Source organism: Paramormyrops kingsleyae, chromosome 4 (assembly GCF_048594095.1).
Source record: "Paramormyrops kingsleyae isolate MSU_618 chromosome 4, PKINGS_0.4, whole genome shotgun sequence".
NCBI lineage: Eukaryota > Metazoa > Chordata > Actinopteri > Osteoglossiformes > Mormyridae > Paramormyrops > Paramormyrops kingsleyae.
Genome location: NC_132800.1, coordinates 33850440 through 33874420, shown reverse-complemented (window position 1 = coordinate 33874420; position 23981 = coordinate 33850440). Strand labels below are relative to the sequence as shown.

The 23981-nt window shown below is 42.0% G+C and overlaps 3 protein-coding genes across 6 annotated transcripts in view; 1 reads left to right on the top strand and 2 right to left on the bottom strand.

The window, feature by feature from the left end:
• atg9b (autophagy related 9B) overlaps positions 1-23981 on the top strand; it is a 233841-nt gene that overhangs the window by 194504 nt on the left and 15356 nt on the right. Inside the window, exon 1 of one of the 2 annotated variants that reach the window (XM_072711209.1) lies at positions 18966-19230. The exons of the other annotated variant lie outside the window; for it this stretch is intronic. The gene's annotated coding sequence lies outside the window, so the exon portion shown is untranslated. Of the gene's footprint in view, positions 1-18965; positions 19231-23981 lie in introns of those variants that run through there. 2 annotated transcript variants of the gene reach the window in all.
• On the bottom strand, positions 77-10037 carry cdk5 (cyclin dependent kinase 5). Its single transcript, XM_023815749.2, has 12 exons — positions 9879-10037; positions 8789-8877; positions 8628-8695; positions 8332-8392; positions 7751-7807; positions 5144-5239; positions 4909-4983; positions 4330-4426; positions 3177-3246; positions 2706-2766; positions 2486-2566; positions 77-2193 (listed from the first exon to the last, which is right to left on the bottom strand). Exons 1-12 carry the CDS (start codon positions 9913-9915, stop codon positions 2107-2109), a joined length of 879 nt encoding a protein of 292 aa, XP_023671517.1. The 5' UTR covers positions 9916-10037; the 3' UTR covers positions 77-2106.
• On the bottom strand, positions 10394-19743 carry abcb8 (ATP-binding cassette, sub-family B (MDR/TAP), member 8). 3 transcript variants are annotated; one of them, XM_023815746.2, is made up of 16 exons: positions 19338-19743; positions 17690-18017; positions 17129-17284; positions 16136-16230; positions 15882-15987; positions 14788-14949; positions 14584-14669; positions 14310-14407; positions 13951-14056; positions 13245-13278; positions 12572-12708; positions 12323-12417; positions 12102-12235; positions 11809-11956; positions 11379-11629; positions 10394-11021 (listed from the first exon to the last, which is right to left on the bottom strand). In XM_023815746.2, exons 2-16 carry the CDS (start codon positions 17945-17947, stop codon positions 10938-10940), a joined length of 1950 nt encoding a protein of 649 aa, XP_023671514.2. In that variant the 5' UTR covers positions 17948-18017; positions 19338-19743; the 3' UTR covers positions 10394-10937. The 3 variants fall into 3 exon arrangements, with proteins under 3 accessions (XP_023671514.2, XP_023671515.2, XP_023671513.2); XM_023815747.2 differs by having other exon boundaries at positions 19455-19743; XM_023815745.2 differs by lacking the exon at positions 19338-19743 and adding an exon at positions 18435-18676.

Sequence of the window (23981 nt, the reverse complement as noted above, 5' to 3'; positions counted from 1 at the left end):
AAGTATAAGCTGACATTAAAACAGAAAATGCTGCTTTTACTATGGGGATCGCATTGAAATTACACAAAATTAGCTCTATACTTAAGAGTACTTTATTAAATACTTATACAAATATACAACTTAAAATTTACAGGTATTGACTACACACATAAAAGTACTAAATAGCAAAAACTCTTAGTCCTACTCGTGATTTGATAAAAGGCTAACAGGCTCACTGAGGAAAGTGCAGAAGTGGTCCTTACTTCCAAATTGTTTTTTGTCATTTAGCTATACAAAAGGTAGCTTATTCTGGCAATGTTGTCGTATTTTTACGTGTTTTTGGCTCCTAACTGGAATCTGTTGGCATGGTCCTATTGACTGCTTGCTGTCAGACAGCTAAAACACAGAGCTTTAAATCCGAAACAGATATCTAGACACAGGCTGCGTCCTTCACTGCCGCTTCCTTTCTATTCCTTCGCTGAGCATTTTTCTTTTGGTGAAAACTGAACTCAAATAAATGGTGAAATAAATCAAATTAAGCAGTTAGTTAAACAAGGCAATTTGTACTGCAATGAGGATTTGAATTGTCATTCTAGAGAAATTGTGTCCATGGTCCAGAAATGTGTTGCACTTAAAATTAGCAGCATTTGCCTTTACATGTTTACAGATTTATGTGATCTAGTCTGGGGACAAGTCGTCTCATAAAAAGCTATAAAATCTAACAACCAATGGGAGTTTTCATAACCACTCTAAAAGTCAGCTTATAATTTATTCATCATGTTACTGAGTTCAGCCCAGGAATTGCACAAAATGCTACTGAAGGACTATTTCTAGTCAAAATGGGAACATCTTAAAATAACCTAATCGAAAAGGCATATTAATAGAAAACAACTCACTGTTTAGAGTGGGGAGGATTCTATTCAAAGTATTTTTTTTTCTATTTTATATTTATTTAAATATCAAAGCAGGCAAGCACATTTAATAATACTTTTGTACTGAATTTCTGAAAACTTATTTTAACCTTTAACCTAAAAATTAACCTTACAGCTGCAAATCAAGTGTGATACGCAGTTTTTTTCCCCGTGATTATTACTATAAGCTAAAACCTTGTGATTTTGTGTAACCTAACATTTGTTTACACAGCATGGATACAAAGAAATAACACTGTTTTGAGGAATCATGCCAAAAATTTAAATACCCGTCATTAAGAAAGTCTTTGCCGCCATGGAACAGGACTGGCACCTTCAATCCAAAAAGGGTGGCAACACGCTGCCGTTCAGCATTGTCAATGCCAGCAGTCTCAAGATGCCATAAGACACTCATTTGACGATAAAATGTAACAGCAGCAACAACGTGAGAACAGGTGTGAGTCCGAAAGACAGTTATGGCCCATTTCACCCCAGCAAAACAGGGATGATTCTACCTTCCGTTTTCAATCCATGGAAATCCAAATGATGAAAATCAACTTAAAAAAAAAGCAAGAGCAATTTTTTTTAAGGTCTTGCAATCAAAGTGCAATCAAAGGAAAATTAAGCCATGAGCCATACAAGAAAGCCTGAGAAATAATACGTACATTTAAATAACATTTTTTCCTTTAATTTATACAATCTCAAACCTATGTTAGTAAGTGGCAAACAGTTCAACCTTAATGAAACTAAACCTAAAATCATAAATATACAAGCCAGCCAGTACCTGACTGATAGTGCCTTAACTTTAATCCTTAACTGCAGCTGAAAGGTATGGTTCAGATAGACTAACGTTCCCCAACAGAGGTTATTGTACCAAATACTCATGTATCTTCTGCTAAGAGAACAGTACTTTCAGCCTGTTTGCCAGGCATGCAAGATGTTTAAAAGGCATGCCTGAGTTACAGTGAGGCCCTCGCAGGAGAGCCGGCATCAGCCGGCAGCCTTTATGGAGAAGAGAAGACTTGACTGCTTTGACAGGAGCCTGTCATGTTAGCTGCTCGCACTTTCTTGCTGCCCAACAAGTACTACGTGTCAGGAGAAGGTTCTGTTTGTGGCCGTGGCCATTCCTGTGGCGTACGATGGAGAGGGAAGGTCCGTTCTGTCAAGGTGGGGGCAGGTCCTGTCTGGCAGAGTTTTTTTTTTTTTTTTAAGGAAACGTCTAAGGGGGACAAAAGTCAGCAAAGTACGGGTGCTGCAAGGCGTCCTCGGCCGAGATGCGCTGCACGGGATTGCACTTCAGGAGGTTCTGTGGAAAGATCCATTGAAACTTTATCACTGAGGCCCAGGAAGGACATAAGAGGAGAGGTCTGAGTCAGCCCAAAAAGCTACAAGCCCCATAAATGTCACTGCAGGTGTGACCAAAGCAGGGTGCAAAAAGGGACTGCAAACCAGAAACAGGAAGGCCAACACTAACGGTCGTCACATATTACTCACTCTGGGCTAACATACTTTTGTCTAAAAACCAATGTCTTGTATACTACTTTTTGAGGAGTATCTTATGAGTATTTTAACAGAAGTTTAAATCTATGCATATTCACCTGCAGCAAGTCTCTTCCGGTGGCACTGAGCTTGGGGACCACGTTTCCCAGCGACGTGGTGGCTGGATACATTGGATATGGCTGGGAGCAGAGAGGAACAGGTACTGGTGTAATCCCTCATTTCTAAGGTACTTAACAGAACTATGCTTATGCAAAATGACAATATTACACAGAGAAGCCCACCATGGACTGAGTGTGGGCAAGCAGGCAGGGGTCTCACCTTATAATCGGGCAGTTTGGTCATAGTTGTCCACTGCTCCTCTGTTGGAGTCCCCAGCAACGTATCAAAGCATTAAGGTAAATACATGGCTTACACTGAACTGAAACGCGTCTCCACAGACTTGTCACCCATTTGGAAAGACCAGCTGTAGACCTCGGTGCCCGCTGTAACGACCCAGGGGGGCGTCATTGTACTGATTTAACAGATGTGTAGTACGCCTCGTGATAAATCCGACGTCACCAAGAAAATCGATTCAGGCTGGTTCAGGAGAAACCAATAGTTGGAAAACCACAAACACGCTGACATCAACACATGTAGATGTTTAAAGAGACCAGTAGCCAACAGAAACCATATTTAGATACTATGAACTAAGCCAAGGATGATAAAATTGCCAAGGTAGCTGCGTAGGTAACAGATTATTATAAAAGATATAACATATTACTTCCTCAGTTATGGTATTTAAATGGATATCGGAAAATCCTTTTCAGCTGGTCGTCCACATCATTCCCAGGAAAAAGGGGCCTTCCTGCATTTGCCAACTCTGGAAAACAATGACAAACAAGCTAAATGAAACCGCTGTGACTCAGACAAACATAAAGCTCAGACCTCGGGACTGTTGAGCTTGTGTCTAGAGCCGTGGTTTTCAAACTTCTTTGACACGGCCCTCTAGGACTGATACACAATTGGGCAAAAGTATGCGGACACCCCAATTAATCAGAGGAATTTCCTATTTAATCCACACCCACTGCTGACAGATATAAGCAGACAGTTATGCAATCGCCTGCAACATTCATTATCAACAGAATGGGTGGTTGATGTATGAGAGGTTAGCAGGGTTCCCCCAATTATGGCAGAATAAATTTCCATGACTTTTCCAGTACCATAAGAAAATTTTCCAAAACCCACAAGTTTGTAAAACTAAAGTAGATAGAGCAGTATTTGTATAAGGTAGTTAATTTCCGTTAGCGCGTTACAGAACGAAGCGGGAAACAAAAATGAACAAGGCTAGTTTCCAAAACGTTTCCTCTCTATCCAAGAATTCCAAAACTTATCCAGGGCCTGAAAAAATTATTTCAAAATTCCAAAACTTTTCCAGGTTTTCCATGACCGCGGGTACCCTGGGTTAGTGACTCCCTACGTGGCATCTTCACAGGACACCATCTTTCCACCAAGACAGAGCTGTGAAGGGAACAAGTTCAATTGTAAAGTGGTCGGCGACACAAACTCACAGAGCGCGACCTAATCCCCCAACATTACCCAACCTGAATGGCCGCAAATCCAGAAATGTTCCAGCATCTAATGCAAAGCTTTGCCAGAAAAGTAGAGGCTATTAAAGCAACGCTGAACTGACCAACTTCATATTAATACCGTTTGTTCCATAATGGGATGTTGAACAAACTGGTGTCCACATACTTTTGGCCATGCAGTGCACATACGTAGTGTCCTGAGAGAAATTCCAATGGAAAGTGAAGACTACAGAAGTGAGCCTGGCTTCAGCTGCTAGCTGCCTTTAAGGCTTCAGTATCCTCGTGAGATTTTAGAAGACCACTGTCGAGATTAGCCACTGTGAGGCAGGGGGGGAGGGGGCTGTGCTGTGGGCGGGGCCTGAAGGAGGGCAGTTCACCTGCGAATATGCACCCCGCTGACCACATGTCGATGGAAGTAGAGTACAGCTTAGCACCAAAGAGGACGTCTGGCGGCCGGTACCATAGCGTCACTACCTACAGGCAAGAAGAGGAAAGCATTGTGTAACAAATATAGGATAAAATAAAGGATTGCTTATTTAGAATTTAGAGATCAGTGGTCATTGTTGACACACCACAGCATACAGTGCATGACGACGAAATGTGTCCTCTGCATTGAACTCATATGTGACATTGTGACATAGCAGGGGGCAGCTAATTCAGCACCCCGGGAGCAGTGTTTGGGGGCGGTACCTTGGTCAGGGTACTTGAGTGGTGCTTTGCTGGTCGGGGATTCGAACCAGCAATCTTTCAATTACGAGTGCGCTTCCCTAACCATTAAACCACCACTGCCCACAATGAACTGTGGGCTACTATGAAGTCCTTCAGCTGTCTAACAGTAAGGGTAAACAGCATTACTTTAACTCAGTCAGATGAAATCTTTGTATAAAAGAAATTACGGCTCAGGACAACAAAGGTGTGTTTTCAGGCACTTCCTGCCAAAGCTTTGCGTTCCTTACCTCGGCCGAGTAACACCTCACCGGGATCCCAAACGCTCGCGCCAGCCCGAAATCGGCCAATTTCAGTTCTCCATTCTGAGCAGGGTGAAAAGGTGAACGCTGAACTGCGTTGGAAATGGTCCGGGGGCAGCTACACTGACATTATGTAGCTAAATGCTAAACAAACTTGCCCACTGCAGAGAGGGCGAGGCTCCTTACTGCCACATCATGCAGCACCATCTAGTTTATTCCTCACCCTGTTGATAAGGAGGTTCTGTGGTTTCAGGTCCCTGTGTAGCACGTTCCGGCTGTGGCAGAAGGCCAGACCTTTTAATAACTGGTACATGAAGGACTATAGAGACAAAATGGGAGAGGGAACGATGATGAAACATGTTCTGTTGCCCTTAAAAGCCCATAAATCCATATTTTTAAACACTAATTACAGAGTGCAAAGTCCTCACTGGAACGTGACCACTGTATTTTGAACGATGTACCTTATGCTGAATAACCAGGTATGATATAAAATAAATGACTGCAAATTTGAATTTAAGGGATACTCAATTACTGGAGGACATTTCTATACGACGGGAATCGCTTTCTCAAATTACTAATGGAAATTATACTTTCATATAAAATGTAAATTGTAAACACTATAAACAAAGGACAAGGTTTAATCAAGTCTCAGCAGCAGATTGAAATAATCTGTTCACAGCGAATAGCAATTATAGTTGCATTAACGCGTGTGCGCTGAACAACGCTGTACAGAGGACAGAATATTCACACATAATAGAAAGTCTTGAGTGAACTGCTGTGTGCAGCAAGTAAACAGGCAGACGCCAAAGCTGAAGATGGGACGACGAGTACAAGGAAGAAGAATGAGCAGCTGTGGAGCCCATCAGAGAAGCAGCCAGCCTCCCGATGGAACCCATGCTGCTTCTACAGCAGGGCTGGGAAACTCCTCTTAAAAAGGTATTATAATGTAAAAGATTTGTCATTCGAAGAAATACACATCTTGAGTATTAGGTTATACTACAAAGGCAGCCCATCACTGCGCAGTAGCCTAACCGACCTTGACTGGTGAAACCTTCAACGTTAGCCTACTACGGTCTTAAATGAAGAAAATGACCATAGCATAACACATTTTTTTAATTAGCTACCAACAGGACAGAAATGCCAGTGAAGCAACAAAAAAAACTTGTCCAAATTCTGAAATTAAAATAATTGACATCAGATAGCTGACACAGGCTTATGTGCATAAAATAGCTTAAAACTTCAATGACATCCATGCAGTCAAATCCTACTTTGGGCTTAGGCTATGTCTACCTAGGCTTGGGCACCATTTCATTTTTCATACCACCATACTGTCCATACATTATACTGCGGTATATGGTATTTTGATCGTAATTTCCAATGCATCACTACTCCGCAATTGTGAGGGGAGGAGTCCTTACGGCAAAACATGCCGGCGAAATCCTAAACACTTTACAAACTTTACGAACCCTTTTCAGGTTTTTGAGAGTTACTGTATTGCCACATTCGACTTCTGATTCACACATTATTTCACTAGTTTCCTTGCTGTTTAGTTTCAGCCATTCTGTCAGAATTAATTTATGGAAGTCTGCCCCTAGTGGCAGATCCTTTATTCTACGTTAAGCAACAAGGGTCATTAAGCTAAACAAAAAAGCTGTGCTAGATGACCAATATTAGCCTACATAAAACTTCAAAAACTCAAATGTGGATTTTTACCATTGAATATATAAATAATTTTAAAACTCGAGTAACAAATTTCGACCTCCCAGGGCCAGTCTACAGTCCAACAGTCATGGTCTTACAAGAGTGGCAAGACACATCAGGTCTCAATTGGTCAAAAATAATTAGGTCTCACTGAAAAATGAGAATGTGTCATGTACTAGGTTATCTGGCTGTCCTTCAGTACAGCACATATGTCTGAGTTTGTCTGTAAGCCTACTTAACCTCAAACATGGAGGTTTTGAAAGGGAGCTGCAGGACGGTGGAGGAATAATATTCACAGATGAGAAGGTACATCTGGAGGGCTGTGAGCATCACCATGTGTGCAGCCATTTTTAGAGATGAAGTTCTCTCACATCTACCTGTGACAGAGCCAAACTAGACCATGACAGCTTGAATACAGCCTTGCTCCCCAGGAAGACTGGTAAGCACTGTCGAGACACCATTTGTAGCAATCTGGGACAGTATAGCTTTTCACATTGCTCTTGTGTTGTGACAGTACTTTTTTGGGTCACCTGTGTATGATTGTGTGTTTTTTTGTTGTTGTTTTTTTCCCCCTCAGTTTCTGGCTCTAAGTGAATGTTGTTTTGGAAGGTATATGACCAGATGTTTCTTCTTGGCCCGTCACCCGCTGGCTGTGTGGCAGAGTTACTGCAGGGAGCAGCCAAGCGTGCATTCACCAAGACAGCAGGTTTTATCCTCATGGCATTGTAAGGGAGAGCAAAATTCACAATGGCCACATTTTTTTCTGCAAAGTAAACGAACTGAGTTTCATTGTCTTAGCACAGTGATTTTGCTCCAGATGTCCATTTGTCACAGAATATTTTCCCTGCTAATTGTTTTGAGGACTTGCGTTACTTCAGAGGCAGATATTTAAGGCTGTGAGAATCTCACTGTTTTGCTAATGAAATGTCAGCTTGTTAAATTTTACGGTTTTGGCAGCTTTATTTCGCGAAATTAATTCCAGCTTGAAGAACATTAAGTTGTCCAAAATGCCATTACATATCCGATTCCTTAAATATACTTCAAAAAGCTACATAAATTATCTTAAAGCTAAAATGAAGCTCACATTTACTACTGACTACAAAATCAATTCAGATCTTTAAATGCTTACCTTGACAGTTTCAGGGTCTAAGTCACCATTGCAGCTGTCGAAATATTTCTTTAAGTCCTGTGGAGTGGAGAGACCAGGCGTTTTTCAGATGTTTGGAAAGAGAGTAACATCAAAAATAATATGATATTAATCTGAACATGAGTAAAAAATACCCAGAAGCCAGTGGATTAAAGTCAGGCCCTATAACTGCAAAGCAATACATCTCTGACAGGCACAAAAATCCCTTTTATAAACATGACATTAAAATCATCCCACTGCAGCCATAATTATCTAAAACAACACTGACCCATTCCTGGAGTAAAAATAGCATTTTCCTGTCCACTACTAAAAGTAGCTCACATACATGCCGTCCATAAAAATGGATTTAAACTAAAGCTTCCCAAAAAGCATAACCCCCATTGCAAACAAGGATTCCATTTTCCAGTCTCAAAACGTCACAAGCTGCCTCAGAAGGCTTTAATGATTATACAGTTATGCAATGTAACTATCCCTATAACATGCTTCCAACCTGCATAAAAGGGTCACTTTCAGTCTTCTGTAAACAGTTATTAGGTCTGATCGCAGTCATCACAACTCCTCACCTGATCGCAGTATTCAAACACTAACGTTAACTTTTTGTCACTGTGCAGAACATCGTGCAACCTATAAAAAGAAAACTTGTCTTGACACAAGCGGACTTCCTGTTGTGTGTGTTCATGTTTCCAGAAAAATGATACAGCTTACACTCAATTTGCTTAGCGTTTTTACTGCATGAACTATTACACAAGAAAGCATATTCCACTAGTCTGAAACTAGAATTCCAAAACATTGTTCAGTAAAGGTTTCTATATTTTACAAGTGTAAGTTGCCATTATGTCTGAGTGCCTTTAATGCCTACCTGACTATATTTTTGTGTTTTAGCTCCTTCAATAAACAGATCTCCCGCAGAGCCGAACTTGGGACACCCTTTAAAAAGGAAGATATAGAACAGAATAGGAATAAGGGACGCATCATTCTGCGTCTTATTGTACATTATGTATGACACATTAATGCAAATACCTCGTCGTCGTCATCTAATCTCACTCTCTTCAGAGCGACAATCTCATGAGTTTCTCTGTTCTTGGCTTTGAAGACCGTTCCATAGGTACCTGTGTGAAATCCATTAGACATCAACAAGCTTGTTAAAAGAAAGAGGCTTATCAAGATTACAAACATATCTACTTTATGATCTGTACATATATATTTTAGACCTTGTTTTAAAAAAACTGTTGCTAATTATGTAATGCTGAACTACATAAGCAAATATTATATACTGGTCCTGGCGATTCCAGATAGTGATCAGATGTATTAAAAATTGGACAAAAACTAGAGCCTCTGCTGTCACAAATATTTAGACAGTCGATTTATTATTACATATCCAGTAGAAAAAAACCGCATTCAATTCAGCCATGTGTGGTATTTATCGTGCACAGAATCGTGAGTGTATTTTAATAGTAGATTAGACTGCATCGAGCCAGACACCTAGTACTTTTCTAACCTAATTCATGCAACTGGCCGGCAGCGAGCCAAACAGCTATGAAAACAGGGGTGTTATACCAGGCTGAGTTAGAGAATAATGCGTAAATGCACAGGACACAACGAAAATGTGAAGTTTCTGTAATGGAGATGGACGGGCCCATAACTCAGGCTCTAAGTGGCTTTGGTTTGACTGGGAATTGCTGGTGCCATACTGGGAATGGGTTGTTAAGGATAACAGCGGGAGCACGGTGTCTCTGGCTTCCAGTTACGGCACGTATAGGTATGAAACATCACAGGAGTGGGGGTTATAAAGATATAAAGGCAATGTAAGGTGCAGCTAGCGGGCTAATGCACTTCTGCTATTAGAAACCGCAGCCTTGCCCGTCAGCTGTCTGCAAATATCCCACTGCTTTGTTAGCTGTTGGCAAAAGAAATTATAAACTGACAGTTTGTCAGGCATGGGCGATAGAAAATGGTTTTTATTTGTGCTGAAGAGCAGGGCGCTTCTGGGTGCCGGTAAACTAGGCCGGGCTTTTAAATAGCCGCCGTGCTTTAGCTACGCCGCTAACCGGACTGTTAAAAGCCGCACAGCCGAGGAACAAAACCAAGAAGCAAAGCGTTCCGTACTCACCTTCGCCTATCTTCTCGAGTTTCTCATATTTCTGCATGTTTGGTAGCTACCGCAGCTAGCTGGCCGGCTAGCCACCGCTCGCTGCCTGACGGCTTTTTGTAAAAGGGAATTTGTGAAATATTGTACGTACAATGGCGGCACTCCGGGCCACCTACCGGCGAAAGGCGGAACTACAGCGCGGTCGCCGCCCACCTCGCGCACATCTAGGCCAGAGCATTCATTACCCACACAGACCTTCAGAAATGCTACGGTTTATACAATATATCTGTTTCCTATGAAAAACCCTTACATCCACAAAAAAGGGATGCGATAGAAGACGGTATGACCCTGTCAGTGGGGCAGGATGTGTTGTATAGGGGAAGAAAGTTACAAGGCCCCTCTAAAATTTTCCAACATATTTAGATCGGTCTGGGTTGGAAGCCCAGTATGATATGCTTTCATGGGGCCCAAAATGTCTAGCAGCCCCCTTGCATGGAGGATATGATGTTAGTAAGTGTAGCAAAATAATATCGACATAAAAAGGAAAAAGGCAAATTTAATTCATCAATGAGCATTGCATTTTCCATTAAAATTCTATCATTTATAGTCACTTTATGACAATACAACCACAGGCAGAAACTCATTTCATTTTGTATCCAGCAGCAATTAAGTTGATGAAATTTCAAGACAAAAAATTCTTTTCAGAATACAATATTGTCTTGGCTGATATTTAACATTAGTATTTTGCAGTGAATAGCAAGATTTTAGTTCAGCAATTTCAAGGACCCTTTTTATATGATCCACCTACATGATACAGTTTCTATCTGAACAATGTTTGCACTCATAAAACATGTTTTGGGTACAGACAGTGTATTTAAACACAACTTGCCCTATCCTGTAAGTTGTCTGTTGTTAAAAGCTTTTGTATGCCGAAAGCTAGGCATGATGTATAGCTACCCTAGCTAATTGTAAAGGTAAGTGAAATACATCTGTATGCGGAGATAGTTTTGAACTTGCTAGTCAGCATTCAAAACTGTATTACAGCGCTCAGTTCAAGGGGGGGTCCGTCGGCTGCCGTGCTCATTTCTGGCCCTGGGCTCTCTGGCGACGGATCAGGTCAGCATAAAGGCCTCCTCTGCTCAGCAAATCAAAGTGTGTTCCAGCCTTTGGGGGGAAAAAGAATACAGAGTAACCTTCAGCTGCGGAGAGCAAAATCTGGACTGTGCTGGTTAATTCATACATCCGACAGAACATCTCACAGCAGGTTTTCAGTATGAAGTTTTCCCTCCGCTCTTTTGAAACAACTGTACATTTTTTTTGTACTTTCAAACCCCTCACATGTTGATTGTTGATACGTTTTGAAAGCTGCACAGTTGAATAAGTAGTAATTTTCCTTTAACCATCGTTAAGTTTAGGCTCAGTTTGGACAGGCTCAGTTTGGACAGGCTCAGTTTGGACAGGCTCAGTTTGGACAGGCTCAGTTTGGACGCTCCGACGTGTTCAGCCACCGGAGAAGGCTACCTCTGTGATGCGGCCGTCGCTGAGCACACAGATGAGGTCGGCCCTCTGGATGGTGCTCAGACGGTGTGCGATGATCAGCACGGTGCGGCCCGAAGCCGCCCGGTCCAGCGCGTCCTGAACCACCCGCTCCGACTCGGCATCCAAGGCGCTGGTGGCCTCGTCCAGCACCAGGATGCTGGGATTCTTGATCAGCGCACGGGCGATGGCGATGCGTTGCTTCTGGCCCCCAGACAAAGTCACGCCTCGCTCACCTTGGAGACCACAAGGAGAAATACTCACAAACATCCAATTGTACAGCAGCGTGCTTTTAGTGGAACCTCATAAAATGAGGTTCCTCCAAAAGGCTTCTTAGCGTCTAACTATGACGTACCGTTTTCCTGCTGCAGTATTAATACTTTTCACTGTCTAGCCAAACAGGAACCACACGTACCAACCACTGTATTGTAGCCCTCCGGGAAGGCAGTGATGAAGGCGTGTGCGTTGGCCAGCGTGGCAGCGGCGATGACCTCGGAATCTGTGGCCTCCGGCTTGCCGAAGCGGATATTCTCCATGACCGAGGTGCCAAAGAGCACGGGCTCCTATGGGAGGACAGAGTGCAGTGGCATCCATGTCAGTATGCTGCCGTAGCCCTTCAGGCTGTGTTGACTTGCCCACCCCCCACCCAAAAAAAAAAGTATATGTATATAGCAATAGCAAGACAAAGTTTTCAGCTGGTGGGGGCACCTGGTTAATAAACCCGATGACTGCCCCACGGATCCAGGAGGGGTCCAGGGTTCGAATATTCTGGCCATCCAGCAAGATCACTCCCGTGTTGGGGTCATAGAAGCGTTCCAGAAGAGCAGCCACCGTGGACTTACCTGGGCAATGGAGCAAGTTGATCAGTGAGTAGGACGGATATAGATGGCCCAGTAATGACGTAATCGGGTATGATATTAATCTCTTACCTCCCCCAGACTCGCCTACTATGGCCACAGTTTTACCAGGAGGAAGGGCGAGGCTGAAGTTTCTCAGTACCTGCTGCTTTGGTCTTGTTGGGTAGCTGAAAGAGAGTGAGAACCCTACTTCAGAAAAATTCTATTTTTTAGTACCTAACAGGTACTAACTACTATAAATTACATAATTATTAATACATATAAATTTACGGCTGTGAAAACGTTACTTAGTTATGTATCCAGGTACTTATAGAGCCTTGCCTGAAAGTGACATTCATGAAGTCCACCCTCCCAATGAGGGAATGGTATGGGATTCGGCCTCCCCCTTTCAGTGGAATGGTAGGCTCCAACTTCAAGTATTCAAATACGCGTGCTCCAGCACTGATTCCTCTCACCATCTACATTGCCCCAGAAATTAGACAGAATCAGCAGGTAGTTGTAATTTTCTTTATTAGAAGAGTTGTGTGGGTGGGGGGGGGGTAGTGAAAAAAATTCTGTGAACTAAAAATATGGAAATAAAATTAAGAAACATCTAAATGAAAACTGTAAATAGTGCTTCCAAAAGCATACGATAATACAAATGACAAAAACATCCTGTTACTGTTTTTAATACTGATTAACTTAAGTATTGATTTGTTTATCTTTAATTACCAATAATAATACCTGAAACATGTTTTTCCCATTTTGAGGATTCATGTCGGATTCTCTAAAGATCAGACACATAACAGCTCTACAAGTTTCAGTATATCACTAGGAATAACGTTACTAAAACTTAAACTGAAACTAATAACAATTAGATAGAATATTTCATTAAAATAAAACCTAAAGATAATTAATTAGCCACAATGAAAACTAAACTGGATTTCAAATGAAAATTGAATATAAAAATGAAAACTACGTTAAAAACCAAAACTATAACGACACCTTTACTTACTTGTCCGAATAGGATGGAGATGCTGGCCATAGATCTACACAAAAACAAAGCACACCTCACTACAGGCATCACCCAGCATGCCCTTCTGGACTGTTTCTGTTATGTCTTAAGACATAAAATAAATTTCTTTGTAAGACCATACTTATTGCAGCTAGAATGGTCCAGTTCATATTGCATGAGATGTGCAGAATTGCCGCTGTATGATTTGTAGCAGTGTTTCCCAACCCAGTCCTCGGGAAACCCCGGACAGTCCATGTTTCTGCTTCCTTTCAGCTCCCAGCGCGCCTGTATCAGGTATTCGTGTTCCTGATTGGTTGGGAGCTTGGAGGGAGCAAAAATGTGGACTGTCCGGGGTTCCCAGACGACTGGGTTGGGAAACACTGATTTATAGGAAGCACTTAAGCTCAGCAAGCAATGCAGGTATATGAAAAGGGCAAAAACACTCAGCCGTGATGTCTTTATAAAGCAAATATAAATTACTGTAAATACACTGTACATCAAAATAAAATAAGTTACAATTATATTTTATTTTATCCCAATTATGTTTTAATAAAAAGATGTTTATTTCAAATCATATCATCACATCGAACTTGAATTGCATAACGTTAAGCTGTTGCATTCCTAACTATTCTCTGGGTGGGTGCTGCTTTCATTTAAAAAACGCTCCCTGATGCTGAGAAGGATGAACGTGGAGGATGCAGCTCACCTCTGCACAGTCTGAGATGCCACCAGAAAAGACATGAGGTCGCCAGGGGACAGCTCTTCACTAGCCATTAAAGACCCCCCTGCGAAAATGGTGCCTAAGACAATGCCTGGTGAGAAAAACATTGCGCTGCACTTAAAAGGTCTTTTACATATATATTTTACCAATTTAGAATGGTATCCTATCCAAGGTATTCCACTCCTTTTTGTCCTGTTGTAATGGATAGGCTCCGAGTCCCGCCCCCCCACTTTTCTGTATAAGCAGTTATGGAATATGAATGCATGCATGGATGAGAGAATTCCAAGGAAAGTGGTTAAATTCAGCTAGAGAGTTTCTACAACTGATCAACTGCGAACACCTACAGTTCAGGACGATGTTGGACAGGCCTTGGAAAACGGCAATTCCGGACCCCAGACTTTCGTTCATGGCACATGACTTATCCACTTCGACGGCGTACATCCTGCGACACAGGAGAACGGCGACACAGTCTGATAAGCCGCCCGAACTTTTAGGGCTGTTCGTGAGGGGAAAACCAGCCAATGCCAAGGCAACAGCAAAGACTGAAAGATGCCTGAACATGTGTCAGGAAGCATTCAGAAGGTAAAGAGGCTGGAAAATGACGAATGAGTCTCTTACTGCATCTCGCGGTCTTCCATGGCAAAGGCCTTCACCGTGCGCACATTCCCTATGGCCTCATCCGCCACGCCGGTGGCTTTGGCTACCTGAGGCACCCGGACAGATGCACAAGACACCTGCTTCACTTCCGCAACAAAGACATCTGCTGTCCCAGAATGCTGTGCGGCAACACTGGCCATGTGTATCCCCAGCAAGAATGTTTACCTGCTCCTGGGCATTGCGAGATAGCCGCCGCAGGAAGGAGCCGATGAGGGCTCCGGCCCCCACCAGGCAGGGCATGACCACCACGGTCAAGCCCGTGAGTTTGGGGGAGATGAGGTAGAGAGACACGAAGCACCCAACCGTCTGGGTGATGCTACGCAAACCCTGCGGACGACAGCAAACATACGTGTGTGAGCTCGAAAGCACAGACCTTTGCCTTAAGGTTTAGGGTTTAAATATAGACTCAGTCCAATGGAGCCTAGGCCCCGCCTCCTCATGTCCAAATCGCTCCTTGCTGGAGCGCCGCTCTGTTACCTTCAACATTAACCTTTTTCTTAATGTCTCAAAATAAGTGAACGTTTTATCAAAAGGTCAGTTTGTATTAACATTGTTTTTTTTCCCATTAGCTTTATTGTTAATTTTCATTAGTCGCTCTCTTTTCTAGAGTGCATGAAATACTCCGACATCATGCCTTGATTTTTGTCCTACGTTTTTGTATTTTGACTTATTTTGCTTATCGTACTGCGGCCAAAACTTCACTACCGAGATTCTGCGAGGACTAAGACGTGTGTGGGAAGCAATCCGTGAATAGCTTAATATTTTAGTGTGTTTTCACAGGGACGTTACAAATGAATGAGCAAGAATATTACTCGTAGTGATAAGCTATTCTGGTGCATTTTTAAGTTTCATTTACATGTTACGTTTTAAAAAAAAATTCAAGTATATTTAACCACGTGACATGTACAATATCATATGCAATAAAAATAACTTGACAAAATTAATTGATAAAAAGTTATTAAAATAATCACGTTTTTAGGATATTATGTATTGTGGTAACACAACATGCTGACAAATGAGCACATTGCATCTTTAAGAATGTAATCATAAATACATATGATAAGTAATGAACTAATCCATAGAGTGGCTTATTCAGGAACGCCACCCCCCCACCCCCTGCTAGATACCTGACTGGCCACCCCCCCTAGCTGAGACCCCCGGAGTCAAACCAACTGCCGCTGACTAACAGCTGATTCTGTTGAATGTGTGTTCTGGCATCCTGAAAATTACATTAGGTACTGAACGGCAGACACGTCTACCTGAGAGATGACCAGTTTAAATGAAGACTTGAACTCTTGGACATCAGCAGTTAAGCGATTCACAAGCTGGCCCGTCTTGTTGGCATCAAAAAAGGCGACATCCTGTCTGGTGAGGAAAATCAATAGCGAGTTTGTTTTCTAATCAGATCCCAATTCTGTATGTTTCCCCTAATGCTAAAATCACATTTAAGGGTTTTCGTCTGTTTTATACAATTTACTGGTACTGCAAAAGGAGTACTACTGAATTTAAAAACCTCAGTAAAGACAGGAAGAGCTGTTTCCTCATGTCTGCTGCCACTCGTTCCCCTACCCTGGAGAGACAGATGATGTAACCACTGGTCAAGAGGCCCTGTGCAAAAGATAGCATAGTAAGTGATGGGTTGGTCTGGGATGACTTCACTTCATCTGATCTCATGGACATCGTGAAGGATACCACACTGTGAGTGTATGTCAACTCTGACTCACTGGCCAGATCTGGCAAGAAATTATCTGCACTACCACAAGGACAATTTTCATGCTGTCATGCTTCTGTTAATGCGCTAAAAAGCGTTCGGGCCAATTGCAGCATTATGGATGTGACTTTTATACTCATATTAGTGAGCACAATGCCTCGGAGTATAGACAAGCTCAGTAGCAATGAGTCGATTTGCACATTTTTTTTTTCATGTGACCTCTGGGATTGAATGTAAACAAAACCTTAAAATTCATATTTTATTTCAAGAAATACAGTCGTCCCATAACATTTATGGGGCATTGGTTCCAGGACCCCCACAGATACCAAAATCCACAGGTGTTCAAGTTTCTTATATAAAATGGTGTAATAGGCCTATTTGCATTTAACTTACACACATCCTCCCACATATGTTAAATCACCTCTAGATTACTTATAATACCTGATACAATGTAAATGCCATTGTAAATGCTTGTTATATTGTATTGTTCAGGGAATAATTACCAGAAAAAAATCTGCATATGTTCAGTAGAGACACCACCACTGTAGTGCATATAGGAATAGAGAAAACACAAATTCATGATCTCTCTCTGCACCAAATTAAGTTTTTGCTTTCTATAACTTTCCAGATTTTTTCCCCTAATATTTTTGATCCGTGGTTGGTTGAATCCGCGGATACGGAACCTACGGATATTGAGGACCGACTGTACACAACATCTTAACACGATAATAGATGTGACGTCAAACGAACCTTTGCATGGCATTGCGATATTTCAGCTTTAACGCTAAAGCTCACCTGCAGCCCATAATATGCCAGAAGCTTCAGAGCTGGCTCCCTCATTTCTCTGAGGTAGTTCCCCGGGTTTTCTCTCATGTAACGGGCCACCACATTGACCAGGTCTCCCAGCATGAGAGGGATCTGTATGTTCAGGACAGCTGCACCAAAGGCGAGCTGGACAGCACCAAGGCAAAGCAGACAAACAAAACAAACCTAAATGGTTAAACTGCACCTCTGCATCCCTGCTGATTAAAAGCATGAAACATAGCAGTCAAATAGTTAACGCAGTTACAAAATACCTCCAGCGTATGCTCACAGAATACAGACAAGATGATACTGTAACATTCACAAAAAAAAAGATATAAATGAAATTGCTTAGCAAATTAAAATGAAGTAGTAAGGATGTGAAGATACAATTTACTGTTTGACAGTAACCCTGAATACGAAGGTTTCCCAGGTCACTTGCAAGGTGCTCAAAGTCACATCAGCTAAAGGACAGAATCATCTTTAGCATATAAATACCCAAGAATTTTGTACTGGAAGAACTATATAAATTTAGGGCGATTTCATATTACTTACAACAATTGCACCCAGGAGTGCTAGAAGTTGTGGTTTAATGAACTCCCAGAGAATCGCCCAGCTAAACTCAAGCTCAGCTTCTGGAGTTTGGACCTCAGCTTCTGCAGTCCCATCCTGACAATATGCTGGACTGCAAAGCAGCCGTGATGTGACGGTCAGTGCCGACGGGGCCACTACAAACAAGCCCAGGGCGGCCCCCGGGAGCCTGGCGTTTCGCCCCGCAGCGCGTCCGAGCGAATTTGATGCTTGAACCCACATCCGACTGGTCGCATTATTTGGCTTCGTACAGAAGTTCCGTCTACCAACGAGTTGGGTCAGTGAGGTTTCTCTGTAAAGACGAAAAAGATTTCTTGATTTTAGAATAAGTGGGAAGATGCACATTTCACGGTGAATTTAAGAACAACCGACAGACTATATTATTTATTCATCCATTCATCCTTCCACGAGCGCGAGGCAGGGAACAACCCAGTACGGGGCACCAACCCATCGCAGGGCAAACACACAGCATTCACGTGTATTCTTCAACATCAAACCAAATTTATGTTCAGTGCTTTTTTAAGCAATCGTAAAATAACTGAAATTTAAATAACCGCGATTGTCACAGTTATGGAAACTGATAATACAATGATTTTGAACTGCATTTTTTTTTCCAGATTTCCAGCTCTGGAACAGCAGTGACAATAGCTTTTTAAAATGTTTAGTTCATAGAACCGGTAATCCACAGCAACCCCGTCTGTCCTCCTACCGTCTGTGAATCCATACGTCTTTGACTTTAGTCAGACGAGTATGCACATAGCGCAGCGGAATACTGGAGCTGCAGTTTAATTTGCACTTTAGCAAAAGATAAAACATTTTCGCACGAAAAGTTTAAACCGCTATATGGTTGGATAACTGAAAACATTAGAGCTCAGAAGGCTTTCCAAAGCCAGATGGGCGCAGCCATATTGGTGCGACGAAATTTTCACCCAGAATGCAACGGTCAAAAACAAACAGGACGCCTCAAAACATTCACATTCCGTAACACTGAAAACACAATAGTAATGTTAAGTATTTTTGCTGCATATATGACAATGCATGTGATGCTGCTGCTTTGTGAATCAACGCTTTATTTCTACCAAACAAAACAATAACGTGTGGAGGTTAGAAATATCGATAATAAAACAGGATAAACGCCTTTGAGCTTTTTAATGGGATATTGGCACGCAGCGAGCTTCATGTGTGTTGTGCGCACGTGAGCGCCGACCGGGAGGCAGGCGGACTGACGTCACATAGCATCGTGTTGACATTCGCGCAGCGCTGGAAAGACTGGAACCTCGCGGCCACCCGGGAGCACGAGTCAAACGTTAAAAAAAGACAAGGGAAATCAAACACACATACACACACACACAAAATAAACGTGCCGTGCTGCTTCTTTAAGCCATGTCACCCAACTCCAGAATTAGGTGACTTTTGTCCTCAGTAGAAAACTGAGGAGATGGAATGATAAAATGGGCTACGGGAGTAGCCGTTAGCGAGGCTAGCTGTCCGACGAACAGTACGAGGTAAGTCACTCTGTCCGGCCCCTGTATACGCGGTGTAACCTCGCTACGGTCGATTTAACACGTTATTGCCGTAGTTTCCCGTGCTAGCCGCTAGTTAGGCCGTGTACCGCGTCCTCGGCGAGTCCACCAGCTGATGGACGGCTAGCTCGTTAGCTCGTCCGGCTAGTCGCGGCCGAAGCCGTCAGTCCGGGCGTCGTCCTTCTCCGTCCAGGTCGCCAAATTACCAGGTGGAGATGCTGCTCCGCCTTTGTGCTGAAAGATGGTCTTCAGGCCGAGGGGAAGACGGTTTAGTGGGTCAACCGACGTGTTTTTTTAAACTAGCACAACAGTGGGCGTGTGCTGATATATTCCAGCTATCCTATAATTACATTATTGACAGCATAAATAAGTATATGTAATGTTTGAGAAAGTAATGCTATTTGGGTACCTATGTATGGTGTCATTTTGGGCTGATATTGACAAGTTACATGGTAAACGTGTGAGCCGCCTGTCAGTTATGGAGCTAACTGCGGGGTTGTGCAGTAGGTTTAGATGTCTGGACCTGAAGCCGGTTAGTCTGGCACACATATTTAGTTTATGCCATAAAACCTTGATTACAGCTAGTAAGCTAACTGTTCCTGGATTACAGGAAGCAGTTATTTGTAGCAGTAACCCTGTTTGTGACATGAGAGGTTCAAGGACAATGTAAATCCGTTGCATGTCAGTCAGTCATAATATTTAGCTTTACATACCTCATTTATGCTTCACCCTATGGGGCATTTAATGTGAAGTTTACGTGGTGTTATGACAATTGGGAGGAATCCTCCCCCACTGTTGAGCAAGTAGCTGATCACGTAGGGAAAGGTCAGCCTGTAATTTGATGTGGCTGCAAGTGCATGACTGCAGATTGCTTCACAGACATGGGAACTTGGTGTACAAACAGGGCTGGCATGTCCTGGGGCGCAGGCGGTACCGTCGCCCATCCCTGACAGCTGTGAACAGGGCAAGGCCTTTGATTCTGGCCGCAATACAGTTGTGCGCTGAGACTGGGTTGTGACCAATTGTGGTATGAAGCATGTTTGGTTGTAGAAAGCTGTCTCAGCTACACAGTTGGCCAGAACAGGAGAGTTGGGCCGGGTTCTTACCTGAATTGCTAGCGTAAAATATTCAGCAGTGCATTTATTTAGAACATTTTTACTTGTCAGTTCCCTTGTTTTTGCCCTGATGTAATAACAAATCATGAAATGAACTTTCCGTGTGTTGTGTTGTCGTCCAGCCTGGCATGTTGGTTCAAGTCAGTCTAGGCTGGGACCTGTTTATCTTCGTAGGGAACAAATCTAGACTGTAACTTGGGGCCTGCATATGCTCAAAGCTTGGACAGCCTGGACTGTTTAGTCGATTTAGCCAACAGTCAATAAATATTTTAGAACATACGGCCAGAAGTTACATAAATCAATGGTTGAAGTAGCTTGTGGGCACATGTACTAGTGGGTGCAGTGTTACAGCTACATAGAAGTGGCTCCTGTAGACTTTCAGTATGCTTCACTACAGCTCCAGCCAAAAAGATGCACTGGATTTGGCAGTGAGAAGCTGTTCACTGAGACACTGCCACTGGTGTGTGTGTCAGTGTGTTGCATCGCACACCTCAGTAACTTGAAAAAAATGAGCTTGAATCACCAGAGGAAAGGATTCATGCTGGATCAGTGCAGGGGCTGAGATTACAGGATGAAAAATAAAGAGTGGGGGCAAAAAAAAAAAAAAAAATGACACGATTTCTGTCGTCTTCTGGTGTGCTGTGCAGAATTCATCACTCCTCAGATGTGCTGTGGCTACACAGCTTTGTGATTCGTCTGGCACTCTTTTTGTGTTGAGACGAAGCCAAGGTCTAAAACTGGAACGTTTGTGGAGAGAGTTACAGGAGAAATCCATTATTAATGACAATCAGTATCCCATATTAATGACAATCAGTATCCTATAATTAATGACAATATTTGAGTAATCTACTGATTAATCTACTGATTGATTATTCATCGAGTAATCATTCATGTGGAGAATAATATGTAATAATATATAATAGAGATGCACCAATTGCAATTTCCTGATTCTTTTGCAATTGCGACCAGAACTATAATTGACAACATATACTAACAAAAATCAGCTTTTCTTCAGTGCAAATTTTTATTTTCATAATAAAAGAAAATGTTAAACTTTACAATTTCCCATGAGCTGCACTAAGTTACAGGATCTTCTTTCACTTAAACAAGTCTCAAAATAAAGTGCTCTGTCACTGGAAAGAGGTACAAAATAACAATTAACTGAAACTGAGTTGCCATATATCCAGCTTTGTCTGACATATTTTACTTTACCAAACAAGAGCAGGTTCAGCAAATTTAAATAACAAAACAAATGTCAGTTACTTATATCATTTTCCAGTATGTTTAAATTCACCAGATAATATGACGTTGATCCTTTGCTAGCTTTGCAGTTTTAATGATTATTCTTTTTAAGCTTTTCTAATATATGCTTAATAACCAGTTTAAGGTTTACCTCCGATGTTTCACCATGTTTTTATGATAATTCTCCCGCGGTTTACTTTGACTTCACATGTGCTACAAATTGCAAGCTTTGTGTCATTTTCACTCGCAGTGAACAGCTTCCACGCTAATGACATGTTAGCGGCTTTGAGGCTATTGCCTGTGAAAATCGGCCAATTCCAGTCCGCAGTCGATCGTTTGGTGCATCCCTAATATATAATGTGTAATACATACATTGCAGTTGGTGTTAGGCAGGAACTAATCAATCACTACATGCATGACATATATGGCCAATTTAGGCACTCCATTTCACTTAAGTTGCATTTTTTTGGACAGTGGACGGCAGTGTGTAGCGACAGTGCTACTCGCTGCACCACTGAGCCATTAAAGCTTGAATGATGTGCAATGTTAATATCAAAATGGCATTTTATGCACATGCAATTGTGGCATCGCAAGGATTGCAATACTTAGCTGTACTCGAGCCATCAATTTGTGCTAACACATTTTTATTCAGTCACAGGAAACAAAACTTAGCAAGTTTTTCAATTTTAATGATTGTTCCTTTTCAACATTTTCTAGTATATGTTAAAAATTCAATCTGAAGTTTACCACTGCTCGATTTACATGAACTCTGCATGTGCTCTCCAAGACATTCTTGTCCTTGCTTGTCCCGTTTGTGAGAAACTGAACAAAAATGGCTGAAGAAGAGAATAGCAAACAAGAACTGGTCACGAAAAGACATTAATCTTACATTGTTTGGAAGCATTTAGCATTACATGGAGATGGTATTGAGCAAAAGCAAGTGATTTATCGGCACTGTTTTGTGTGTGCTCGCACAACTCAGGTCAACACCAGTAACTTATTTGACAGAAACTGTTGATAGATAAGTTTTTCAACCCCTGAATACTGCAAAAACTTCAAATATCTCAATTGCAAAGGGTAAACTTTTTTGCAATATTGTTCATCTCTACATTCACAAAAAAATTATATACCATATTGTGTAAGACGATGGTTCTAACATTCCTTTTAGCAGTGATTATTTTGACATTTGCAATTATATTAAACAAAGTACATCACAGCTAGTTTACGCATTTGGTTTTCTTAAATCATGCATTTTCTTCGTCATAAATAGCAGGAAACTTTTGGTTTTCAAGTATATGCAGTAATAGTGACTAAATCTTAAGTCATGTAGACCTAAGTATACATGCATTACATGGTTTTGCATCTTTTCATGGTGCCCTGGGATGTGCTGTAGCCTTGACCAACCATCTTAAACAATCTGTGGAATCTTGTTTTCATTAATTCCATTGTTGCAAAAGTAGACCATTTTTCTGTTAAGGCAACAGCAATTTTAGTACTTTTCTGGCACCTCTAACAGAAAGCTCTGTGGTGTAACAGCACACTGTGGTTTTTGGACAACTCCATCATGAATATTTTTGGTAACGTGCTGAAACTCCAGGTGCTCCAGATCTTCCACCACTGGTGTTTTTGAGGAAAGCACCCGTCTCTTTTCGCATACATTCCTGTCTGTGAGCAGATGTTCACAGTGAGTGGCTGGCTAACAAACACACAAGGTGGAAACTGTAATTGTTTGCCAACGTTTGCTAAGTCGAATGCATCACTGTCACCAGAGCTTATCATGAGACTCATTTTCGGTCAGGTCATCCCATTAGCGATCGTATGCAGCAAGCAGATGGCCAATAAGAACAAAAAACAAGCAACTTTTGAACTGATCTAGCCACTTCATAAAGAAAGTATACTCGGAGGGGGTTGTGAAACAGTTTTATTTTGGAAATTTTACTGAATGTTTGTGCCTGGAGAAACTGTGCTGTTACACATTGGTGCTGATAGTATGAGAGGCCGTTGTGTCAGAGTCTATAGTCTGTAAATCAGCACATTATTTCTGATGGAGGTGCAAGCTGCTGCTGTTATGGCAGAACCTCAGACACAGATCTGTCCATCAAATGCTGAGAAACCTTCAGAAATGCAGGAGAGGTAAAGGCATTCTGGGGGTTGGACATGCCAATATAGCTAGCATAGCTGGCCCAGATCTGGGAGCCATGACTGTATCTGGAGATTTTAAGCAGATGTTGCCTGAAAATGCTTGTTATTTTAGACACTGGAAATTAGTTTAATTTTTCCTTTTAGTGGGTCTAAAGTGAGGACCCCACGAAATTCCATGTAAATGACCCTTTGACCTTGACATCGTACCTAAAGAGAACACAATGATAAGGATGG